Raw genomic sequence first — 18,958 nt, forward strand, 5'->3', positions numbered from 1 at the left:
TTGGATTACTTTGAAAGAGGCAACAAGGCTGAAAGAGTACAACGAAAACAACTTACCTTTCTCTGCTAATCAAGTGAACAATAACTGCTGACTCCTCTTTAAAAAAAAAAACTCTGTGAGTGGAGGAACCTTAAATGCGTACCGATAAGTAAAAGAAGCCGGTCTGCAAGGGCTACATACTGCATGAGTCTATATGACATGCTGGAAAATGTCAAACTTTATTGAGACGGTAAAAAGATCAGTGGTTGCCAGGAGTCATGACAAGGGAAGGAAAGGAGGAATGAATAGGTGAAGCATATTTAGGGCAGTGAAACTGTCCTGTGTGATACTATAATGGTGGCTACATAACATTAGGAAAACTGGTAGCATAGTGGTTAAGAGCTATGGCTGCTAACCAAAAGGCCGGCAGTTCGAATCTACCAGGCGCTCCTTGGAAACCGTATGGGGCAGTTCTACCCTGTCTTATAGGGTCGTTATGTAAACCAAAACCAAACCCATTGCCCTCAAGTCGGACTCAACTTGAGGGCAATGGGTTTGGTTTTGGTTTACATAACATCATGCACTTATCAAAATTCATAGAGCTATATGAATTGGATTTGACTCCACAGCAATGGATTTGGTTTTTTTTTTTTTTTTTTGGACACAACACAAAACGTGAACCCTAATGTGAACTGTAGATTTTAGCTAATAATAATGTATCAATATATTGGTTCATCAGTTGTAACAAATGCACCTCACTAATGCAAGAGATCAATAATAGGGGAAACTGAAAGAGAGAGAGGAGATGTATAGGAACTTTCTGTACTGTCTACTCAATTTTCTTTAAACCTAAACTGCTCTAAAATTAAAAGTCAGTATTTAAAAAAATAAAAACTGTCAGATGAGGTATGTACCACTGACTTAAAGTATCACAGTGGCTTCATTTAACCCCTACAGTACTCAAGGAAAGTTTATTGACTACCGAAATCAGCAAGGTGGCTAAGGAAATTTAATTGTTAAGCTGATTCAGGGGGAATTTGAATATGAATATGGCTTATTTTGTGGATACTGCCTTGTGTATACTCATTAAATCTAGAAAGAAGAGTAGGGAAACATTCAGGGAAGTGGGTAGAGGATTTTTCCATGGGAAAATTAGAGCATTTATCTGTGATGTGGTTGTGGTATTTGATAGTATGATGGTGCATGTTTTTCCTGTAAAGTCGATTGAAAGGTCTTGGTTTCTCTTTCCAATCCAGCAACTGGAACCTTACACTCCCGTAGCTTAACCCCTGATGATGATGTTTTTCAATATCTGGCACATATCTATGCTTCAAGAAATCCCAACATGAAGAAAGGAGATCAATGTAAAAATAACGTGAACTTTCCCAATGGAGTTACAAATGGATACTCTTGGTATCCACTCTTAGGTGAGTTTCTCTTCATTTCTACCACTCTCTCTATTGTCTTCATCCAAGGGGGCCAGCTGGTTTATGTTGACCTCAGCAGTAGTCAAAAGATCTTTAGGCACAGAGCAGTCTCTTCAGTCATGTCTCCATCAGGTGACATCACAAGAGCAGTGGAGGAGACTGATTGGGAGATTCTCAGACACCTTCCTCACTACCAAGGGCCTTCTTCATTTATTCAAACACTTGTTCAGCGTCTACCTACTGTGAGCCAGGAACTTTGCCGGAGGAGTTGAACAGGACACAGACCACACCCTCAAGTTTAATGTGGGAGAGAGGTATGCTAACAAATAATTGTGATAGCAGTGTTGTTAGGTGCCTTTAAGTCAATTTTGGCTCATAACGATCCCATGTGACAGAGTACAAATGTCCAATAGGGTTTCTTAGCCAGGTCTTTCCTTCCACGTGGCCGCTGGGTGGGTTCAGACCACCAACCTTTCTGTTAACAGCCGTGGGGCTACCAGGCTGCTAACAGAAATGTTTTTCAAGATCCGGCACATACCTATGCTTCTAGAAATCCCAACATGAAGGAAGGAGATAAATGTAAAAATAACATGAACTTTCCCAGTGGAATTACAAATGGATACTCTTGGAATTCACTCTTAGGTGAGTAGCAGTATAATTAGATAAAAGTAGATTTAGAAAAGGTGCAGTGTATGGCAGGGGGTAAAGCCAAATACCATAGGGAGTGAGTGGTGAAGACGTTGGAGAAATTAAACGCTAATGTGTCAGCTAACGGGTAGCTGCTACTCAGATTCAGCTAATTATTGCCATGCAGCCGAGGGTTCCCAATATTGCCAGATCTTCCAGTTTACAAAAGGAGCTGGGTTCATAGATGAAGTATCATGATTTTAAAGCCACTTTGCAGGTTAAACAAAAGAGCTCTTCAGGCTGAGTACAGCAGGAGGGGGCCTCTAGTTTTCCACCCACAGTATAGGATGGCCAGGCAGGGGGCAAGGAGATTGCCACATGGGGAACACGGAAGGGAGGATATTCTTAAGAGACAGAATAACATAAACAGAAGCCTAGGGGCAGGAGAGAACTCATCCTAGTTTGGAAACTGAAAGGCAATAGGTGGGACTGAAAAAGAGGAAGACTCCTAACAAGATGGATTGACACAGTGGCTGCAACAATGGGCTCAAGCATTGCAACAATTATGAGGATGGCACAGGACCGGGCAGTGTTTCATTCTGTTATGCGTAGGGATACTATGAGTCAGAACTGACTCGATGGCACCTAACAACAATAACAAGAGTGGAAGGGCAAGAGAGGTGACAGTGGGTTGGAAGTGGGTTTCTGTTGCCTCATTGGAAATCACCCACTTTGGACTAGTTAGCTTGACACTACCAACACCAGCTACAGTTTTGCATGCAGGCTACTTCCAAAGGCACCTTCCCCAGATGTCACTTTGGCTGCATAAGCTCTCAAGCAGTCTTGCACAAACTAGAACTTTTGTGCCTGGGCAGCTGTGTGCCAGCTTTGAAGGCAATGTAAATAACCAACAACCGATAGGATGAGGGCAGTGGTGGGTCAGTGGTAGAATTCTCACTTTCCGTGCGTGAAACCCAGGTTCAATACCCAGCCAATGCGTCTCATGCAGAGCCACCACCTGTCTGTCAGTAAAGGCTTGCATGTTGCTATGATGCTGGGAGCCATGCCACCGGTATTTCAAATATCAGCGGGGTTGCCCATGATGGACAGGTTTCAGTGGAGCTTCTAGACTAAGATGATCTAGAAAGAAAACCTGGTGATCTACTTCAGAAAATCAGCCAGTGAAAACGCTATGGATCACAGTGGTCTGTCTGATCCTGAAGTCCAATCCACAACCAATCATGGAGATGGTGAAGGACTGGGCAGTGTTTGGTTCGACAGTGCTTGGGAACGCCATGAGTTAGGATCAAACTCGACGGCAGCTGATGACAACAATCAACAGGCAGCGCTTCCCAATCACCTCTCTGTTGTATGAGATCCAGCCCTGCCACGTGGGCCTCCTGCATAGTCCCTGCTTTTTTAACACCTAGGAAAGGCGCACCCCTTGCCCAGTGGCAGAGCTGTCCTTTGTGTTCACTGTCTCCATCTATAATGTTCAAGACAAATCCAGATGTATGGGGAATTAGCTAGGAACCTACAGTTGGTGTCAGGAATTATTCCCACATGTGCCTGTGTGTGAGCTGTGTATTCTTCTCAGAGAACAAGCAAGCTTAGAACCAAGCCTTCTGCTCAGCCTGGACACGCTGAGCAGAACACTCAGCGTTCTCAATCCTGCCTGCTCTACATAGTGCACACCTACACTGTTTGGCCATTTCAATTCTTTCCCCTGAGACACAGCCATCCAGCCAAGAGTTTGTTTTTTGTCTTTTGTGTTTTTCTTTTCTGTTTTGCTAATCCTTTTTTTCCCCCTTCTAGCTCTTGTTGCTATTCATAGCAACAACATAGCAACAAGAGCTAGAAGGGGAAAAAAAATTTAAAAAGAGAGAGCAAAACAGAAAAGAAAAAAAAATGACACAGTGGCTGCAACAGTGGGCTGAAGCATAACAATTGTAAGCGTGGTGCAGGACCAGGCAGTGTTTCATTCTATGGTACACAGGGTCACTATGAGTCGGAACTGACTCCGCAGGCACCTAACAACAACAACAAGCAGCTCTTGTTAAAAATGAGATAAGAAGTACCAAACCTGTAAGGAAAGTAAAGGAAGGAAAGGAGAGAGAAATTCTTCCTGGCTGTAATCTGGGTCTACATATATATTATTTGACATTTAAATAATATTTTGACCATTTTCTTAGCATGAATTTTTTCTTTCTACCTCAATACTTCCCAAATACGCCGATGGAATTGAGAATGAATATTTCCTTGGCCTGAAATCAAGTATAAAAATTTAAAATCTGGCAGGGACTGCTTTCTTTAAAGTTACTGTATTTGATCAAATTTGAGATGTCATTGATGGTACACAATGTGCCATCAAAAAAGTAAAAAAAAAAAAAGGCTTTCAGTTAAACTAATAGCACAATGATTTATTCATCCTTCAAATATAAGCCACATTCCAACTTGAACATATTAAAAGATAAAAAAAAAAAGTATATCTTGGAAATATGAAGTATTTTATAACACTTTGAAAGCAGGGATTCTAAAAAAGGAGCCCTGGTGGCACAACGGTTAAGTGATACGGCTGCTAACCAAAAGGTCAGCAGTTCAAGTCCAACAGTGCTCCTTGGAAACCCTGTGGGGCAGTTCTACTCTGTCCTCTAGGGTCACTATGGGTCAAAATTGACTCAACAGCAACAGGTTTCCGTTTTTTGTTTGTTTTTGGTTAGAGGTAAGAAAAGGGAATTGAGTATGAGCAATGAAAACTGCTGAAGCCACAGGGACCTGTGTCTTTTACCTCCTAGGAGTCACCAGGGTAACATCTCTTTTATCCCCAGAAGCGATTTAGTATAATGAGTAGGATCATGGGTGAAGAAGGAGGCCCTGGGTAGTGCAAAAGCTGCTTAGCTGCTAACCAAAAGGTTGGAGGTTCATGTCCACCCACAGGTACCTCAAAAGAAAGGTTTCACAATCTGCTTCTGGAAAATTAGCCATTGAAAACATCATGGAGCGCAGCTCTACTCTGACACACGTGGGGTTGCCATGAGTCAGTCGACTCAACCGCAACTGGATTGTTTTGGCTTTTTTGTTGTTTTGGTTTTTTAATGGATGGAGAGCAAGATGGCCTGTGTACCAGTCTCTGACATTTCTTAGCTGGAATCCCTGGGCATGTTACTTTATGAATATGTTTCCTCATATGTAAACCAGTGATAATAACTGCTGTAAGCATTAAAAGAGTTGATTCAAAGCACTGCAGACAGTACGTAGCAGTAGTGGGCACTAAGTAAATAGTGAGCATTCTCATCCCCCCAAAATGAGTATACTTTGCTTTGCATAATAAACATTTATAAATGGGTTGTACAAATATTTTTAAAGAAATCTTATTCTAGTCTGTATCTGTTTAAGTGTGACTTAGGGAAGAAATATAATTTGAAGAATCCTTTTTCCAGTATAAGAAAGGGGACGCCCTGCACCCTGCACTTAATTTATTGATGCACAGTTGAACGTCAATCAGCTCTGGTCCAGTTACCCATGTGGGAATAGTTAATATTGCCTGGTCATGCTGGAGTAATAAAATGTCAAGTCCCGAGTTTATATGCTAATATATCAAGTTCATCTTTTCCTGTTTACATGTACTTTCCCTACAACTGCCCAATTCACTCATCCCTGAGGTACGAGATACTTGGCTCCACTCCAATTCCAGACCTTAAATAGTAATGAAATATGCTTGCATTTAGGTGGAATGCAAGATTACAACTACATCTGGGCCCAGTGTTTTGAAATTACGTTGGAGCTGTCATGCTGTAAATACCCTCGTGAGGAGAAGCTTCCACTCTTCTGGAATGATAACAAAGCCTCATTGATTGAATATATAAAACAGGTGCACCTAGGTTTGTAAGATTTTCTTACTAAATCCTTGTTAACACAAAACATAGCATCTGGCAAACAAAACCTTTGGGCTGAGAAAACATAAGCCCCCATCTATGTTTTCTAGGTACAGCCTCATTTGGGGGACCAGATGGAACTAGAGGTTAAGAATTGTCTCTGCTTACCTATCTGCAGTGTGTGCGAGGTTCAGTGCCCATCCGTTCATATGAGAGAAAGCATGGGGCATGTTGCTTTGACATTGGGATTTAAATATCCAGTGTACCTCCAGTTTTACATGTTGAATGACCTGAAGATCTGGCAAAAAAAAAAAAAAACAAACTGGGAAAACAGGCTATTACTCTGATAATCATCTCCTATTTAGGAAAAATCCAAATTTGCTGACCACTTGCCACACAGTATCACAGACCCAGAAAACATTTGAACGTTCCTCTTTTACAGTTTTTCCAGAAGTGGGGTGGTGACCTAGCAGCATCTGTTTCAGCTCCCTACCTCTGCCAAATGACCTGGCAGTGGGAAGCTCCTCAGCCCGCTTTCTGAAAACTGTGCCTTATCACAGGTGATCACACTAAATGTGGAAACAGAGTGGTGGTTCTCAGCGCGCAGAGGCTCAGCCGCAGGGTTTGTGGAAACATGAACTGCCAGGCCTCATTCCCAGTTTCTGACTTAGTGGGTCTTGAATTTTTAACAAGTTCCCAGGTGATGCTGATGCTGCTGGCTCAGGGACCACACTCTGAGAACCACTGCACCAGAGAAACACACTGCTTGCGATGATGATGGTTAGAGTAGAGTTCAAGTTTATTCAACCTGTCTCATTGGCGTAACCCGTGTCTCTTTGGGCAGAGTGTGGATGGCTCTTCTGCACTGTCAGAGTTAAAGTTATCTTTCTCCATTCAGAATGGCTTGGGGGAAGAAACGCATCATGAAGTGGCACAATAGTTACGCTACCATGTCAAGCCAAAGTGGAATGTGTCTGTGTCTGTTGAAGGTTTGCATCCCAGGCCTGCTGCACAATTGCACAACTTTCTGCATGCTCCACACCAAAGCTGTCCATCTGCTAAAAAGGAGAGGAAAAAGAATGAGGGAGGCCGAAACCAGAAGCACAGGGACAGAGGGCTGAGCACAAAGTAATTAGGACCTTCCTCAGCCTCACAGCCCAAACATGGATGCCCCTACCCCATCCCACCCCCTCCCCAAACAGAAGTACACAAAGATTATTGGTGAACTCACAGGGCTGTGTCCAAAATCATTCATGAGGTCCGTTGATTCCCTTTGATAGGAGTTGTTACAAAATGCCATTTTTCTCTTTCACCAACACCTTCATAAAGTTTACTAAGGTTAATATTAGGTCTTTCTCCCTCCTCATTATGTCCTCAAACTTTGTGTCCTCTCTTTTTTAGTATTCTGTATTTCTTTCTCCACTACACTTCTCTCATGAAGGGTCACCATGAGTCAGAATTGGCTTGTCAGCAGTGGGTTTGGTTTTGGTTATTACTGTATTCTGTCTGTATTGATGCTTTAGTGTGCTAAAATTCCAAAATTCATCCTCCATAAGCACCAACATAGGAGTAAAACTGAACATGAAATATGCTCCATGTAACTGCACTACTGTTTCAGTTTAGCTGTAAAGGTCATTTGCCCAACAGTGAATTAAAGTGGTCTTCAAAGTATCATGCTAAGATAATATTGCCAGTGAAGGAGCTTTGTAAACTGTTAAATATCCAAAAATTGCAACATAACTATCGTCACTAATTTGGAGGGCTAACAAGTCCGTTTATACTTGGTTTTATAATGGACGTTACTGTATCTGCCCGTCCTTGTAATCTGATGTGAACAATTGACTTAAAAAACATATAGCACATCAATCCTGACCCCTTGTGGTTTAAGACAGAGGCATTTTTCTAGTTTAATAATGAAACCATATTTCAAAACACTGATGTGGTTATTATTACTTGCTAGAAAGGTTCTCACCATGTTGGTACCCAATAAGGAGCCCAAGACTATTTTCATTCGTGCATGATAGAAGTAAACACCTCTTTATTGGTATTGCTCTGCTTTAAGGAAACTATTAAAATTTGTCCATTTCTGTTGCATTCGCTGGTTCAGTTTCACCACTTGCTCAGACAACTCTGAGTCTCCGAGATTCTCACCCATCTGGTTTGCCTCTGTCAGGGAAGCAGAGGCCTTCCGCTCTAATGGAAGGACCTGACCAAGGGGCCAGGAGCCTGACTAGGGGCCAGGAGCCTGCCCAGAGCCCAGGCTGCTTTGTTATTTGGCCTTGTGTGAAACCTTGAGCAAGCCATTCAGCTGAATCTCAGCTTTAGTCAACTGAAAGTTAGGAGTAATAATAGCATCTGCCCTGCCTCACACAAGGCTCAAACGGGGTTAGTGTTTCCATTAAAACTCATGGCAGACCTCAGTCTAAACCCAGGCTCTTTGGTTTTGTGTAGTCGTGCTTAGGGAGCCTTGGTGGCACAGTGGTTAAAGAACTTGGCTGCTAACCAAAAAGTCGGGAGTTTGAATCTACCAGCTGCTCCTTGGAAACCCATGGGGGTAGTTCTATTCTGTCCTATAGGGTCACTATGAGTTGGAATCGACTTGATGGCAACAGGTTTGGTTTGTTTTTTGATTGTTTGTTTTTGTAGTCATGCTTCAAGAATTTACTTTGGACAGCCCTGGGTTTGGTAGGGATCCAGTGTCCTCAGATACTGAGGCCTAGGTAGCAAAGGAGGGCAAGTCTGGTTTTTAGGAGCCTGGGATGTCTTGCTTGTCCTCCTCCCTGGGAGAAGCAAAGATGAACAAGACCCGATGTTACTTGCTGCTGCCTCTGCTTCTCCCCTGAACTCCTCAAGGCAGATCTGAACCCAGGGGTTTGGGGGCTGACTTCCAGTACCCAGAAACCTAAGCCACCTGGGCCTGAGAGAATCTGGCATATGCTGAGTTCCACAAACCTGTGGAACACTAATAGGGATCTACCATCAGATATAAAGTAGGTGGCCACTGTGATCACTGTGTGGGAACATGGGCATGAACAGGCCCAAGTACCGTCCCAGCTCTGACTGAACTGTGGCCCCTGGATGCAGAATTTCACTTCTTGCCCAGAAGTGAATACATTCTCATTCACAAAGTTTACACATTTCCAAGAGAGGTAGAGCTTTGCCTTTCTTTTCCTCGTCTCCAGATGTGGCCACAGAATCTGAGCCTCAGATTTTAGGCCTTCTCCTTTGTTTACTATCTGAGCTTTTTCAAAATCTTATTTTTTGTTCCCCTGATATAATAGTGCTGGCTCTCTTTAGTATCTGTATCTTGTCTTTTTTCAATTTTTCAAGTCAGAATATAGAAATAAACCATATCTTCTGGTAAAACAATTACTTCCCTCTAAGTGAAAGTCCTGGTGATGCCTTGACAGAATAAAGACACATACAATCTGAAGAAAGCTTTCATTTGGCTGGTGGTATGGGGGTTTTCTTTGAATAGGAATTTCATATTCAAGCATGGTCTGTGTTTGCTCAGTAGAAGAGTGACATTCAGATGTTCCAGGGCTCCATAGTCTTGAAATACCATCTTGAGGCTTAGGTGAGAGTCATATGGAAATGAGCCTATGGATTTTGAGAGGATGATGAATGAGAGTCAAACCATAATAGGAAGACTTTTAGACATCCCCCCGAATCCAGATTATCCCTCTTTTTTCCATATTTGAGAGTAGACAGATTATGGGTTAATTGAATCTTCGTTTGTGATACATACTAATATATGAGTGTTATAACATAAACACTTTTTGTGCAACTGACACAAATAAGTCTGTTCAATTAAAGTGTAACCAATTCTAGCCAAGAAGGAATTTGTTACGCTTATTTTCAGGCACCAGGACTTTTTGTCTTGATGTTTTTAGCCAACTACTCTTTACTAGCGTCCTGAATCCATTATCTTAGATGGTAAGGGACGGTATAAAGTCAGTTTCAAAGACAGTTTTGTTTTCTTTTTTATGAGTTTGGGTTTTTTTTTTGTCTGATTTGGCTTGGGGAAAGTCAATGAAAAATACAAAAGAAGCTAACGGACACACCACCACTACCACCACAAGCTATCTTGCACAAAGTCATGAATTTTCTAAGTGATGGGAAGACTGTATGCTAACTCAGAGCCCTGGAGAAGGAAGATATGTATAGCTTCTTCCTTCCCACTTTCCTGCCCTTGTGAAGCAAGTTTGGAATTGAGATTCTAGAAACTTGTCTGGTATTTCTGTCTCAATTTCAAACCTACTTAGCCACAGTCCTTCTATTTCTTTGCATAGTTTTTCTTATCCAAATAAAAGACAGGGATTAATATTTGTTTGGCCTCCTGTTCTGTGTTACTTGCATTTAATTGTCACAACCATTTTGGGAGTTTGGGGGGACTACATATTATACGCATTTCATAGATGACAAAATTGAGGCTTGAATGTTTAGTGACTTGAGAACTGGGATTCAAGATGATACCTATCTGACAAGGTTTTTCTGTCACACCCAGAAAGCTGCGATGATTGATATATGTTATGTCATCTAAGATATCAAAGGCCCTCCTTAATAAGGACACAATGTACATAAATGCCTCTTCAAAGAATACGGCCACTGAAATCTAATGAATAAATGCATAATCAAGTTTCCAAATTATTACCAGTGTTTGTGATTGGATACTACCAAAAGTGCAAAATGATACATACCAAGTAATAGAAATAAATGTAAATGAAACTTTTTAAAGAGAGATTATAAAGGAATAAATTACATGAAAATAGAGGTTTTATATAGTTGGCTTGTATTAAAAAGGTGAGAAGGAAATATGGCATTTCATAATCCCTTCTCTGGAGGAAGAGAGTTGTCCCTTGTACAAATGGTTAAGCTCTTGGCTATAACCAAAAAATGGGCAGTTGGAATCCACCTGGAGGCACCTCAGAAGAAAGATCTGGCTGTCTGCTTCTGAAAGATCACAGCCATTGAAAACCGTATGGAGCATAGTTCTACTCTGAAACACATGAGCTAACGGTGAGTCAGAATTGACTGCAATGGCAAGCAGTTCAGTTTTTTGGTTTCGGGAGAAAGAACAGAGTCGGGAATTAGATTAGAAAGAAAGTAAAAGGCAACTTGGGTCAGACAGAACTTTGCTTCTTGTTGTTGTTGTTAGGTGCCCTCAAGTTGGTTCCAATTCATAGCTACCCTATGTACAACAGAACAAAACACTGCTCGGTCCTGCACCATCCCTACAATCATTGTGCTTGAGCCCATTGTTGCAGCCACTGTGTCAATCTGTCTTGTTGAGGGTCTTCCTCTTTTTCGCTGACCCTGTACTTTACTAAGTATGATGTCCTTCTCCAGAGACTGATCCCTCCTGACAACATGTCCAAAGTAGGTAAGATGCAGTCTTGCCATCCTTGCTTCTAAGAAGCATTTTGGTTGTACTTCTTCCGAGACAGATTTGTTTATTCTTCTGGCAGTCCATGATATATTCAATATTCTTTGCGAACACCATAATTCAAAGGTGTCATTTCTTCTTTGGTCTTCTTTATTCATTGCCCGTGTTTCACATGAATATGATGTTATTGAAAATACCATGGCTTGGATCGGGCGTGCCTTAGTCTTTAAGGTGACAACTTTTGCTTTTCAACACTTTTAAAGAGGTCCTTTGCAGCAGATTTGCCCAGTGCAATGCATCTTTTGATTTCTTGACTGCTGCTTCCATGGGTGTTGATTGTGGATCCAAGTAAAATGAAATCCTTAACAACTTCAATCTTTTCTCCATTTATCATGATGTGGCTTGTTGGTCCACTTGTGAGAATTTTTGTTTTCTTTATGTTGAGGTGTAATCCATACTGAAGGCTGTGGTCTTTGATCTTCATCAGTAAGTGTTTCAAGTCGTCTTCATTTTCAGCAGGCAAGGTTGTGTCATCTGCATAGCACAGGTTGTTAATTGAGTCTTACCCCAATCTTGATGCCCTGTTCTTCATATGTCCAGCTATATGAAGTTTTCTTAGTGCTTGAGATAAAGATTTTGTTGCTAAATGTCAATTTTTTTCATTTTTCTTTTTAACCTTTTCTAGAGGAAACCATTTAAAGTGTGCTGCTTCTTTTTCTGCCTTGGTAAATAATTATTGAGTGTAAATGTTTTGGGATAGCTTGAGGTCATATCATTGTGGTCTCTTCTGTCTCATTTATGTCTTGGGCTTAAGTGGCTTCACCTGAAGATGATGCCTAAGCATGATTTGTCATTGGGGTGAACAAAATGGAGTGTGAAATTTAGGATTTAAAATGAAAAGAGTCTTCAAATGTAAACAAACCCATGGCCATTGAGTTGATTCTGACTCATAGCGACCCTGTAGAACAGAGTAGAACTGCCTCATAGGGTTTCCAAGGCTGTAATCTTTACAGAAGCAGACTGCCACATCTTTCTCCCACGGAACAGCTGGTGGGTTTGAACTGCTGACCTTTGGATTAACAGCCGAGTGCTTAACCACTGTGCCACCAGGGTTCCTTCAACTATAAACAACCTTTTATTATTAATTGTACTTCTGAAATGTCAAGGGGTGGGCTATGGTGCTATGGGTTCACTGCGGGTTCTGGAGGCCTAGCCTGGGTTTACTACAGCTAGGCTGTGCCAGTTAGTTGGCTGCATGAGCTTGAGAAAGTTATTTGAGTAACCCAAATCTGTGTGGATCATAACAAATTTTGGATAACATTGGGAAGAATGGGAATTCCAGAACACTTAATTGTGCTCACACCGAACCTGTAAATAGACCAAGAGGCAGTCGTTTGAACAGAACAAGGGGATATTGTATGTTTAAAAGTCAGGAAAGGCGTGTGTCAGATTGTATCGTTTCACCATATCTATTCAATCTGTATGCTGAAAAAATAATCCAAGAAGCTGGACTAAATAAAGAAGAATGGGGCATCAGGATTGGAGGAAGACTTGTTGTTGTTACGTGCTGTCGAGTCGGTTCTGACTCATAGCGACCCTATGCACAACAGAACGAAACACTGCCCGGTCCTGCGCCATCCTTACAATCGTTGTTATGCTTGAGCTCATTGTTGCAGCCACTGTGTCAATTCACCTCGTTGAGGGTCTTCCTCTTTTCCGCTGACCCTGTACTCTGCCAAGGATCATGTCCTTCTTCAGGGACTGGTCCCTCCTGACAACAAGTCCAAAGTATGTAAGACGCAGTCTTGCCGTCCTTGCCTCTAAGGAGCATTCTGGCTGCACTTCTTTCAAGACAAATTTGTTCGTTTTTTTGGCATTCCATAGTATATTCAATATTCTTCGCCAACAGCACAATTCAAAGGCGTCAACTCTTCTTTGGTCTTCTTTATTCATTGCCCAGCTTTCACATGCATATGATGTGATTGAAAATACCATGGCCTGGGTCAGGCACACCTTAGTCTTCAGGGTGACATCTTTGCTCTTCAACACTTTGAAGAGGTCCTTTGCAGCAGATTTGCCCAATGTAATGTGTCTTTTGATTTCTTGACTGCTGCTTTTGTGGCTGTTGATTGTGGATCCAAGTAAAAGGAAATCCTTGACAATGTCTGTCTTTTCTTCGTTTATCACGATGTTGCTTATTGGTCCAGTTGTGAGGATTTTTGTTTTCTTTATGTTGAGGTGCAATCCATACTGAAGGCTGTGGTCTTTGATCTTCATTAGTAAGTGTTTCAAGTCCTCTTCACTTTCAGCAAGCAAGGTTGTGTCATCTGCATAACGCAGGTTGTTAATGAGTCTTCCTCCAATCCTGATGCCCCGTTCTTCTTCATATAGTCCAGCTTCTCAGATTATTTGTTCAGCATACAGATGAAATAGGTATGGTGAAAGAATACAACCCTGACGCACACCTTTCCTGACTTTAAACCAATCAGTAACCCCTTGTTCTGTCCGTACAACTGCCTCTTTATCTATGCAAAGATTCCTCATGAGCACAATTAAGTGTTCTGGAATTCCCGTTCTTCACAGTGTTATCCATAGTTTGTTATGATCCACACAGTTGAATGCATTTGCATAGTCAATAAAACACAGGTAAACATCCTTCTGGTATTCTCTGCTTTCAGCCAGGATCCATCTGACATCAGCAATGACATGCCTGGTTCCACGTCCTCTTCTGAAACTGGCCTGAATTTCTGGCAGTTCCCTTTCGATATACTGCTGCAGCCGTTTTTGAATGATCTTCAGCAAAATTTTGCTTGCGTGTGATATTAATGATACTGTTCTATAATTTCCACATTCAGTTGGATCACCTTTCTTGGGAATAGGCATAAATATGGATCTCTTCCAGTCATTGATAATTACTGGCGATTGGAATGCGAAAGTTGGAAACAAAGAAGAAGGATCAGTAGTTGGAAATTATGGCCTTGGTGATAGAAACAATGCCGGAGATCGAATGATAGAATTTTGCAAGACCAACGACTTCTTCATTGCAAATACCTTCTTTCACCAACATAAACGGCGACTATACACATGGACCTCGCCAGATGGATGGAAGACTCTTTAACACCCTGCAATATGCAGGTGACACAACCTTGCTTGCTGAAAATGAAGAGAACTTGAAGCACTTAATGCAGAAGATCAAAGACCATAGTCTTCAGTATGGATTATACCTCAACATAAAGAAAACAAAAATCCTCACAACTGGACCAATAAGCAACATCCTGATAAACAGTGAAAAGATTGAAGTTGTCAAGGATTTCATTTTACTTGGATCCACAATCAACACCCATAGAAACAGCAGTCAAGAAATCAAAAGACACATTGCATTGGATGATCTGCTGCAAAGGACCTCTTTAAAATGTTAAAAAGCAAAGATGTCTCCTTGAAGACTAAGGTGTGCCTGACCCAAGCCATGGTGTTTTCAGTCACCTCATATGCTTGTGAAAGCTGGACAATGAATAAGGAAGACCGAAGAAGAATTGAAGCCTTTGAATTGTGGTGTTGGAGGAGAATATTTTATGTACCATGGACTGCCAAAAGAATGAACAAATCTGTCTTGGAAGAATTACAACTAGAATGCTCCTTAGAAGCAAGGATGGCGAGACTACAGCTTACCTACTTTGGACATGCTATCAGGAGGGATCAGTCCCTGGAGAAGGACATCATGCTTCGTAAAGAAGAGGGACAGTGAAAAAGAGGAAGACCCTCAATGAGATGGACTGACACAGTGGCTGCAACAATGTGCTCAAGCATAACAATGACTGTGAGCATGGCACAGGGCTGGACAGTGTTTTGTTCTGTTGTACATATGAGTCAGAACCAACTTAGTGGCACCTGACATCAACAGCACAAAGCCTCAATTTCCTCATCTGTAAAATCATGATAATAATATACTTACCTCAGAGTTGATGTGAAGATTTAATGAGAAAATTCACAGTCAGCACTTAGAATAGGGCCTGGGATATAATAAACCAGTGGCCATCAAGTCGATTGGGACTCATAGCAACCCTATGTATGTGAGAGTAGAACTGTGCTCCCTAGAGTTTTCAATGGCTGTGATCTTTTGGAAGTAGATCACAGGCCTTTCTTCTGAGGTGCCTTCGGGTGGATATGAACTGCCAATCTTTCAGTTAGCAGCCAAGTGCTTAACCATTTGCCACCCAGTGACTCCTGCAGTGTATTATGTGAGCAATAAATGTTAACTGCTATTATTAAAAATAATAAACCCAAAAACCCATTGCCATTGAGTTGATTCTGACTCCAGCAACCCTATAGGACAGAGTAGAATTGCCTTACAGGTTTTCCGAGGCTGTAATCTTTATGCAAGCAGACTGCCATATCTTTCTCCCATAGAGCAGCTGGTAGATTCGAGCTGCTGACCTTTTTTTGGTTAGCAGCCAAGTGCTTTAACCACTGTACCACCAGGGCTCCTATTAATAGTAAGACCCCATCAATGGATTCCATGCTCCCAAGCAACATTGTGATTATAATTTTGTTTTCCATATAGTTAGTCTGACCATAAGACAAAACTGTTTATTCCCTTAGATAGGTAAGCATCTTATTGTAAATTAACACAGTGACACTGGGGGTTTTGTTTTGTTTATGGTTTTATGGAATCCACCTAGACAACGTTATAGTACAGTTTGTTGATGGAGCAAACAACTGGGAAATGTGTTCTCTTATGTTGATAATATGGGCTGTAAGTGGAATATTCAACAGCAACAACATTTAAGCTATAAATAAAGATTGGTAGCTTGACTGTATTTTAAGTTACATCAAAAAGAAGATTCTTTTCCTTCTGTAACACTTCATTAACTCAAAACAGCTAATAAAATAACTACAAGAAATGTTTTCATATGGCATAAAATTTGGTGTTTACATTTAACTTTCTTTTTGCCTTGTAGGTGTAAAAGGTCAAGTTTTTGATCACAACAGAATTCCATTACCCAATGTGATTGTGGAAGTCCAAGACAGATCACATATCTGCCCCTATAGAACCAACAGATTTGGAGAGTATTATCTCCTTCTCTTGCCTGGGTCTTATGTGATAAATGTAAGTATACAATCCTGGTTATTGTTATTTAAATATTATAGAATTCACAACACTTACTTACCCAGAAGGAATCTAAAATAAGTCTGGAAAGCCCAAGGGGAGATACTTCAGGGCCAAAGAAAAGGATGATGGAAAATGGGAGAGAGAAGAAGAAACCAGAAAAATTCATGTTTTTTTCCCAGCTGGCAATTAATTTTTTTCAATAGAGGCCAAATCCTATTTCTTGTGATACTTTTTATGATAAAAAAAAATGCAATTAACTTTACTAATAATAAGATTAGTTAAACAATATAGCAAAAGCACTTCCAAGCTTCATTGAATACCATTTTTAAACCATTCCATGAACGCAATTTATACTATTAAAAAAAAAAAATGGATTGGGACAAGTTTCTTAGAATTCATTATAAGTGAAACTTGATCCACAAATTCTACCACTATATTAAGCAAGTGATAAACATATTTTGCAGCCCTTTCATAAGCAGATAGTAGAGAGCTTTCCAATTGATGCAAGTAAAATTCTGATTTTTTAATTCTAAGATGTGTTTGAAGTCGTTTCTTTCTAGAAGGAGGAGGCACAGAAGAGTTTGAGCCTGAGTAAGTTTATGTGAATGAACGAAATGAGTAAAGTAGCGCATTTAGCTGGGCAGATGGTGCTTCTTTCTTCTTAGAGGACTTCTGTAAAGAAAATTCAAGATTCTTCTTCTACTTTGCTGGGTGGGTCTGATGCCAGGCCTAGCAGTCATTTGGCTGTGCAGAAGTACTCCTGGGAGAAGGAAGTCACCTCTTCTGCAGTAAAAACTGGCTTTTTAATTCCATTTTTTAGACATACTGAAAGGGAGGCATGGCTTTTAGGCTATAAAGCCCTGCAGGATTCAGAGCCGCCCCACTGCACATGACATCCCAGCAGTGCTTACAGCGGGGCTCATCCATGGCTAATCCTCTTTTTGGGGACCCTCCTCCTGCTGCACAAAGCGACAGAGCTGGACAACTTCAACTCACTGTGAATCCTCACCTAAAAAGGCCCTTTGTTTTCCTGATTGCATACTCTAACGTTTCCTTCTCTCCACACCTGATTTTGATACCCTTTGTCCTTTGGATGGGAACTCAGAGTGTATTTGGAACATGTGAATACGTTTAATGATGACGGGAATGGCTGTACTATTATGGGCTGTAAAAAACCCAACCCAGTGCCGTCGAGTCAATTCCGACTCATAGCGACCCTACAGGACAGAGTAAAACCGCACCATTGAGTTTCCAAGGAGCGCCTGGCAGATTTGAACTGCTGACCCTTTGGTTAGCAACCGTAGCACTTAACCACTACACCACCTAACTGTAAACTTCCTCTGAGGGACAAACGCATGTTGACACCCAAGGGGATACAGCATGGTTTACCAATTTTAATAAATATATTAAGCTTCATGGCTTGTGGGGGGATTTTTTTTTTTTTCCCTTTCCAGACCCTAGTATTTTTCTTTGTCCCTTTTTTCCCTTTGGAACAAGATAGCCAGACCTTTCGTTTTCCAGTGCCTAAAAATATTAGATCTACTAGAATATGTGCTTTTCTTTGTAGTGAGTGAGTCTAAATTATTTTTTATGCAATCCCATAAATAATCCCTTATAGAATGAAGTTATGAATCATTCATTCCCCTTTACCTAGGCTAACACAGTACACATTAGCTATAGCTATCAGCTCTGGGAAGGAGACCTGATGATGCAGTAGTTAAGTGTTTGGCTGCTAACCAAAAGGTCGGCATTTCAAACCCACCAGCTGCTCTGTGGGAGAAACATGTGGCAGTCTGCTTCCGTAAAGACTACAGCCTTGGAAGCCCTATGGGGCAGTTCTACTCTGTCCTATAGTGTTGCTATGAGTCGGAATCGACTCGATGGCAATGGGTTTGGTTTGGTTTATTAGCTCTAGGACAAGAATGGAAGGCAAGACTCTGAAAGTTGAAATGAATGGCTAAAATGACTGATTAGTGGTTATGTAAATGTTACTCCCGAGTCTTCTCCCTCTGCACCGTATATAATAAAAGTATTTCTCAGTAGACCTGGCCTATAGTTAATTCAGTATTTGTCTTATTTTTCCTGATTATTTCCTCTACCAAAAAGAAAAAAAAAAAAACAAATCTAGATGGCAACCCAGACTCATACAAACAAAACCAGGAAAAGCAAAGCTTTTTAAGGAAGCAGTAGATTTGTACAGTTAGATCAGTTCCAGGGAAAATGGAATAAATTAGGGAAAGAATTCTACTTACACATAGTCATAATACCCACTGAGGATCCTAAGCACAGACGTAGGACAAAGTGAAATAATCACTCTTTACTTCAGCTCCAGGTGAGTTAGCAAGGAAATGGTGGTGGCAGGGTCAGTCTACTGCTTCCTTCTTCTGACTTACATCACCAGATAAGGGACTTGTCTTTCTTTCATTCCGTAATTCCTGGCAACAGCATTAACAACTATGGTCCACATGAACAGGCACTGGATTGCTCATTTAGCAAGGAAAACCAAATCTGTTACTAGCCCAAGAGGCCTGGCCAACTGTTACATACATTTCAC

General features: G+C 41.1%; 2 protein-coding genes across 23 annotated transcripts in view; one reads left to right on the plus strand and one right to left on the minus strand.

Moving 5' to 3' along the window:
• CPM (carboxypeptidase M) overlaps positions 1–18,958 on the plus strand; it is a 78,098-nt gene that overhangs the window by 56,366 nt on the left and 2,774 nt on the right. For 2 of the 3 annotated variants that reach the window (XM_064283912.1, XM_064283913.1), the window contains 3 exons: positions 1,236–1,406; positions 5,762–5,914; positions 16,253–16,401. In XM_064283912.1, the coding sequence (XP_064139982.1) occupies positions 1,236–1,406; positions 5,762–5,914; positions 16,253–16,401 (473 nt within the window). The remainder of the gene's footprint in view (positions 1–1,235; positions 1,407–5,761; positions 5,915–16,252; positions 16,402–18,958) is intronic. The other variant, XM_010598717.3, reaches the window with a different exon arrangement.
• Positions 1–18,958, minus strand: part of MDM2 (MDM2 proto-oncogene) — a 128,016-nt gene that overhangs the window by 50,025 nt on the left and 59,033 nt on the right. For 14 of the 20 annotated variants that reach the window (XR_010321812.1, XR_010321811.1, XR_010321807.1 and 11 more), the window contains exons 11-12: positions 6,858–6,966; positions 6,077–6,206 (exon numbers count right to left, since the gene is read on the minus strand). Coding sequence is in view for 4 of the 20 variants with exons in the window: in XM_023558650.2 (XP_023414418.1) it covers positions 6,862–6,966 (105 nt within the window). In the remaining 16 variants the exon portion in view is untranslated. Of the gene's footprint in view, positions 1–615; positions 6,207–6,857; positions 6,967–7,139; positions 7,228–7,259; positions 9,509–9,845; positions 16,507–17,810; positions 18,840–18,958 lie in introns of those variants that run through there. The other 6 variants (XR_010321813.1, XM_023558650.2, XR_010321814.1 and 3 more) reach the window with 6 other exon arrangements.

The sequence above is a fragment of the Loxodonta africana genome, chromosome 4 (assembly GCF_030014295.1).
Source record: "Loxodonta africana isolate mLoxAfr1 chromosome 4, mLoxAfr1.hap2, whole genome shotgun sequence".
Classification (NCBI taxonomy): Eukaryota; Metazoa; Chordata; class Mammalia; order Proboscidea; family Elephantidae; genus Loxodonta; species Loxodonta africana.